At 52.1% G+C, this 5,771-nt stretch overlaps 1 protein-coding gene across 1 annotated transcript; it reads right to left on the bottom strand.

The window, feature by feature from the left end:
• Positions 1–572: 572 nt before the first annotated feature.
• On the bottom strand, positions 573–5,307 carry LOC100343752 (peroxisomal succinyl-coenzyme A thioesterase). The gene is made up of 3 exons (XM_002719661.5): positions 4,804–5,307; positions 2,316–2,518; positions 573–1,288 (listed from the first exon to the last, which is right to left on the bottom strand). The coding sequence occupies exons 1-3, from the start codon at positions 5,258–5,260 to the stop codon at positions 683–685; spliced, it is 1,266 nt and encodes a 421-aa protein (XP_002719707.2). The 5' UTR covers positions 5,261–5,307; the 3' UTR covers positions 573–682.
• Positions 5,308–5,771: the final 464 nt, after the last annotated feature.

Below are 5,771 nucleotides of genomic sequence, written 5' to 3'. Positions count from 1 at the left end.
CAGGTATCTGTCCTTTCATCAACACCATTCTGTAGATGTGGGGCCAAAAAAAGAGTCTTCCTTGCTACCAGCAGTTGAATAGCAAGATCGGCTGCTCACAGTTGGAGAAAGTCACCCGATATTAAAGATCACCTACGGAGCAGAAGTTTAGCTTAGGTCAGTGGGCAAGATGCTTGCATCCCATATTGCAGTGCCTGCTCCTGAGAGCAGCTTCCTGATAAATGCAGATTCTGGGAGGCAGCAGTGAGGGCTCAAGTAACTGGGTTCCTGCTGCCTACGTGGGAGATCTGGTGGATTCCTGCTACCTGGCTTTGGCCCCAGCTCAGTACTGGCCACTACTCAGTACTGGCAGTGAGCCAGATGATGGGAGCTGACTCTAAAATAAATCAATAAATAAAAAATAACACTCATCTAAGGGTCAAAGCATGAGCTCAGAAAACCCAGAAGAACCAGCAATTTTAGCAGTGGGGATCCTTTTTATTATTTCATGTTGTGTACCTTGGAATCTTCTACAAGCACATTGTATAGGTAAAATATTGTAATGGCAAACAAATCTTACTCAGTAAAGAATACACTATTACAGACATGAATTTAATGTCATCCAGTTGACAAGTGATCCATCTAAGGCTACTGAATGCTAGAACTGACCTTGAATCTCTCAAGGCAACAGCAGACAAATGCATCACAATTTAGGGGGAAGTCTCTTCTGGGCACCTCCCAGGTGTTTGCCAAAGAAGGCCAGAATTTGCTTCCAAGCATCTACCTGGGCATGAGAATGAGCCCTGGGTTCCCCACCCCAGAGGACCGGTTTGTTGGGTAATTTGTGCAGGGAAGCCAGGCACACTGGGAAGTAGGGCGGCTCAATGTAGTGCCCAGTGCCAGGGTAAGACATGACCTGGGGGCTGTCCTTTCCCCGTGCCTGCAATCGCTCAGAAATTATTTGGGCATATAACTCACTCCTCCAGTTATGGTCATCCTGACCAACAATGCAGAGGAGGGGCCCCTGGGCCCTCTCTACTGGGATCATGCTGGGGTTCTCACACCATCCTACAACGTCATTCCGGATATCCACAATGTCCAGGAGGCCTGAGAAAGCTACCTTGCTCCTCCTTAGGTCGTGGCCCAATGGCGGGATGCTAGTCTGCTGGTAGCGTATGGTTCTGTTTCCACTGAACCCAGATCCATTGATGGAAACGGTGGCTGAGATATTCTTCAAGAAAGAGGCCATTGAGAGACAAATATCAGCTCCTAGAGAAATGCCCAGAAGTCCAACGCTGGGACCCTTTACCTGGAAGAAAATAAGTGAGAAGAGTTAAGAGAATCTAGACGATACAAAACCATCTTTATAAATGTAAGCAGAGATGCTCCTGGCTTTAATCTGTGAATTACCTACAACCTCAGCTCATAGGGTGTCTCTTTCTTTGTACGAAGTACCTGGCTGAATACGTGGAAAACAAATTTGAATCTCACTGGCAAATTTAGAAACTGGTCATAAATGACCCAGAGAATCATTTTTTAGAGAGGGCTGAAGCATGAGGCTTGTCATGTACAGAATCTCTTTGAAGGAGGCCCCATCCAAGGCTTAAATAGGCTGCGGGTCTGCCATTGTCATGCCACAGGTTAAGTTCTGCTTCCAATCCAGCTCCCTGTTAATGCACCTGGGAAGGCAATGGAGGATATGTACTTAGTACTTAGCCTCTGCCACCCACCAGGAGACCAGGATTCTGGCTCCTGGCTTCTAGCTTCTGCCTGTCCCAAACCTGACTGTTGTAGCCATTTGGGGTGTGAACTAGCAGATGGAAGATCTCTCTCTGTCTCTCTGTATTCCCACTTGCCCCATCGCTCTGCCTTTCCAATAAATAAATACATCTTCTAAAAAATGTGGCTGTGTATCTAACTATGTGGATCCAAACTCAGACCCCATAAATACATTGCCAAATGATCATAGAAGGTAAGCAAGATTTCAGAGTTCAATTAAGTAATGCTTGGTCTCTCTAGGTGGTAGGCAAGTCTGATTAAAATAGGAGGGAGGACATACTCTGATGTCAGAAAATCAAAGATGAAATATCAAGCATGCAAAAATACTGAGAAGCTCAACTTGAATTACAAAACGAACTTAAATACTAGTAAGAAACTCTCACGTGGAATTCCTGATTAATTAGGTGCCTCTGACAGAGAGTGGACACAAGAGGCGCCTAAGGCCCAAATTAGTCTCCCACAGAAATCTGTGATCAAACAGAGCAGCACCTGGCACCAGTGACAGAGTCCAGGAAGCTAGTTCTAGAGGTTGATTACATAAAGGGCATAAGGAGAACCTGAGGGTGTTCAATCATGTAGCACAGGGCTTCTTCAAAGTAGTCCAGGTGTATGTCACCATATTCCTTGGGGAGATCTTCAAAGCCATAAAAAGCTAGCGCCATCGTGGCAAAGCCATGGCCAGCCAGCAGGCTAGCTCGGTATTCCACCAGGCCCCCTCCAACACCATAGATGTCGATGACCCCTGGGAAGGGTCCAGATCCTAGAGGAGGGAGTATTGTACAGGGAGGGCATTAACAAGGTGAGGATTCTGCTTTCCATTTAGACAACTTCCCAATTTACTTAGTGGGTTCCTGTGAGAGGAAAGAGAACAGATCCCCGAGGCACTTCTGAAAAGGGATACCGACTCTATAGGGGAGAAACCTCTACAACACAGAGCATCGTCCCACTGATGGTTTGAGCTTCCATACGACTCTATGACAAATGATCTGCAAGCTGTAAGACTCCTAGATGTAAGGGAGAGTAACAAAGCCTCTTCTTAACAAATATATGGTGAAAGGAGTTTCACGTTTTAGACAGTATTGGTTTTGAGGGCTCTGCTGAAGACTGGACATGGGATTAAGAAGCCAGAACATGGGCCTGTATTGAGGCCCAGCAGTTTAAGACACTGCCTGCAGTGCAGGCATCCTATGAAATAACCCATAAGAGAGCTGGTTTGAGTCCTGGCTATACCACTTAAAATGTGTGTGTGTGTGTGTGTGTGTAATTTATTTATGTATTTGAAAGGCAGAGTTACAGAGAGAGACAGAGAGATTTCCTCCATCTGCTGGTTCACTCTTAGGTGGCCCCAATGGCTGGAGCTGGGCTAGGTTGAAGCCAGGAGCCAGGAGCTTCTTTGGGGACTCCCACGTGGGTGGCATGTGCCCAGAGACTCAGTCCATCTTCCAAACTGGTTTCCCAGGCACATTAGCCGGGACCTGGTTTGGAAGTGGAGCAGCTGGGACTTGACCAGGCACTCATTTGGATGCCGGTGCTGCAGGGGGCACTGTGCACAGCATCAGCCTCCCTGTTCCTCATCAGATCCAGCTCCCTGAGAATGCACCTCGCGAAGCAGTGGAAAATGACCCAAGTCTTTGGGACCCTGCACCCAGCTCGGAGACCCAGAAGATGCTCCTGGGTTCTGCCTGGCACAGCCCTGGCCACTGCAGTCATTTGAGGAGTGAACCTGAGGTTGGAAGATTCTCTCTCTTCTCTTTCTCTTTATTTCTCTCTCCCTCTCTGTCACTCTCCCTTTCAAACATATAAATAAATCTTTTTTTTTTTTTTGACAGGCAGAGTGAACAGTGAGAGAGAGAGACAGAGAGAAAGGTCTTCCTTTTGCCGTTGGTTCACCCTCCAATGGCCGCCGCGGCCGGCGTGCTGAAGCTGGCACACCACGCTGATCCGATGGCAGGAGCCAGGTGCTTCTTCTGGTCTCCCATGGGGTGCAGGGCCCAAGCACCTGGGCCATCCTCCACTGCACTCCCTGGCCACAGCAGAGAGCTGGCCTGGGAGAGGGGCAACTGGGACAGAATCCGGCACCCCGACCGGGACTAGAACCTGGTGTGCCGGCGCCACTAGGCGGAGGATTAGCCTAGTGAGCGGCGGTGCCGGCCATAAATAAATCTTAAAAGAAAGAAAAAAGATGCCAAAACAAAGCTCTAGGTTGTTGGCCGGCGCCGCAACTCACTAGGCTAATCCTTCGCCTGGGGCGCTGGCATAGCAGGTTCTAGTCCAGATTGCTCCTCTTCCAGTCCAGCTCTCTGCTGTGGCCTGTGAAGGCAGTGGAGAATGGCCCAAGTGCTTGGGCCCTGCACCCACTTGGGAAACCAGGAGGAAGCACCTGGCTCCTGGCTTCGGATCGGCGCAGCACTGGGCATAGTGGCCATTTGGGGGGTGAACCAACGGAAAAGGAAGACCTTTCTGCCTCTCTCACTCTCTCTCTCTCTCACTGTCTAACTCTGCCTGTCAAAAAACAACAACAAAAAACAACAACAACAACAAAAAAACAAAACACAGCTCCAGGTTGTGTTGCATCAACCTCTGAGTTTCTGTGTACTGATACTTCGGATGCCTACGTGGACAGACAACAAAGAAGAAACCCAGAGATGGCTTCCGGTGGGGGAGTCTCAGTGTGATCTGCAGTGGAGGGGACACAGGAAGTGGAGAAAGGCCCCGTGTGCCCAGGACTCTAGAGAGGTGGCCATGGGCACCGTGACGGTCATAATTTCTCCCAAAGACCAGTCGGGCTGACTGCCGTCTGTAGAGATCTGTGGGGCAGGATGAAGAGCAGGTCGGATGTGCTTCTTCATCAGCAGACTAACAGGGCTGCTGATATTGGAATATTGCAGAGAGGAAGAGAGACAGTGCGAGTAAAACGCACAGCACAAAACCTAGCACCTCCGAGTCCTCCATTTCTGCTGGGCGGCCTCTGACACGGTTACTGCCTGCTGCGCTGACCAAACGCGATCCCTGTACAGCCCGGCATCGTCAGCGGTCCCGGCTCACCTGGCGGCAGGAAGAGCGTGGCGCGCACCCGGCCCGCGCGCACCGGCTGGCGCCGCACCCCCGGCGGCAGGAAGCGGCGCTCCAGCAGCGCGCGGGCCAGGAGCTGCCCGGGCTCCGGGGCGTGGCCGTCCAGCACCTCCAGCTCCACGGCCAGCGGCGTCTGCACGTCCCGCTTGGTCAGACGCCAGAAGGGCCTGTCGGGCTGCAGGGCCCAGAGGAGCCCCATGGGCTCGAGCCCCGCGAAGCTGCCGCCCAGCGCGGGCGCGCGCGCCAGGTCCAGCTGGCCGCCGGCGTCGGCGCAGTAGCGCGCGTGGGCCCGGAAGAGCGCGCCCTTCTCGTCGCGCAGGGACGCGCGCAGCGTGACCGGCTGCTCGGGGGCCAGGCCGCGCACGGCGATGCGCACCGGCTCGTCCCAGCAGCAGGGGCCCGCGGGCTCCACGCTCACCGTCGCCGCCATCCCGACGTGGGCCGCGAAGAGGCGTCCCTGCTTATGGGAGTCCTGGGCAGGGCCTGGCCTCTCCGCCCCGCGGTGCCACCCTTCGCACACTCCATTGGTTGGGCACCGGGACACTATCCAAGCCGCTGGTGCCAATACTCCAGCTCCCTGGATGGAGCAAAGGGAGTCTGCTTAGAGTTAATGCCTAATCCAGTGACCCAGCCTGGCCCTGTGGAAATCGAGGTAGAAAGCCCTGAAGCTAAAGCATTCAGAGGGATACAGAGGGAACTCAAGTTAGTTCCCTAGGCCCGGCTTCAGCATGACCCAACACTGGCTCTTGTGGGTTTCCGGGGAGTGAACCAGAGGATGAAAGCGCTCTCTCTCTCTCTCTCTGCTTCTCAAATAAATAAAAGTCAGTAGATATACTGCAAAGAAAAAAAAAGTCCCAAAAGCAACAACAAAAACAAGCACTGGTTAATGGCAGCCCTTTGTTGGGGCTCAATGAGGAATGTATGAGGCAAACTGAGGCCAC

The sequence above is a fragment of the Oryctolagus cuniculus genome, chromosome 20 (assembly GCF_964237555.1).
Source record: "Oryctolagus cuniculus chromosome 20, mOryCun1.1, whole genome shotgun sequence".
NCBI classification, from domain to species: domain Eukaryota; kingdom Metazoa; phylum Chordata; class Mammalia; order Lagomorpha; family Leporidae; genus Oryctolagus; species Oryctolagus cuniculus.
This window is presented reverse-complemented; position numbering and strand designations above follow the sequence as displayed.

What these genes read in the sequence shown, in the direction of transcription:
- LOC100343752 (XM_002719661.5), bottom strand. Translation starts at nt 5,260, where the DNA reads ATGGCGGCGACGGTGAGCGTGGAGCCCGCGGGCCCCTGCTGCTGGGAC. An exon ending in CACGCTCTTCCTGCCGCCAG is followed by an intron (nt 2,519 to 4,803) that starts GTGAGCCGGGAC and finishes TCCCTCCTCTAG; the next exon opens with GATCTGGACCCTTCCCAGGG. An exon ending in ACATGATTGAACACCCTCAG is followed by an intron (nt 1,289 to 2,315) that starts GTTCTCCTTATG and finishes ATTTTCTTCCAG; the next exon opens with GTAAAGGGTCCCAGCGTTGG.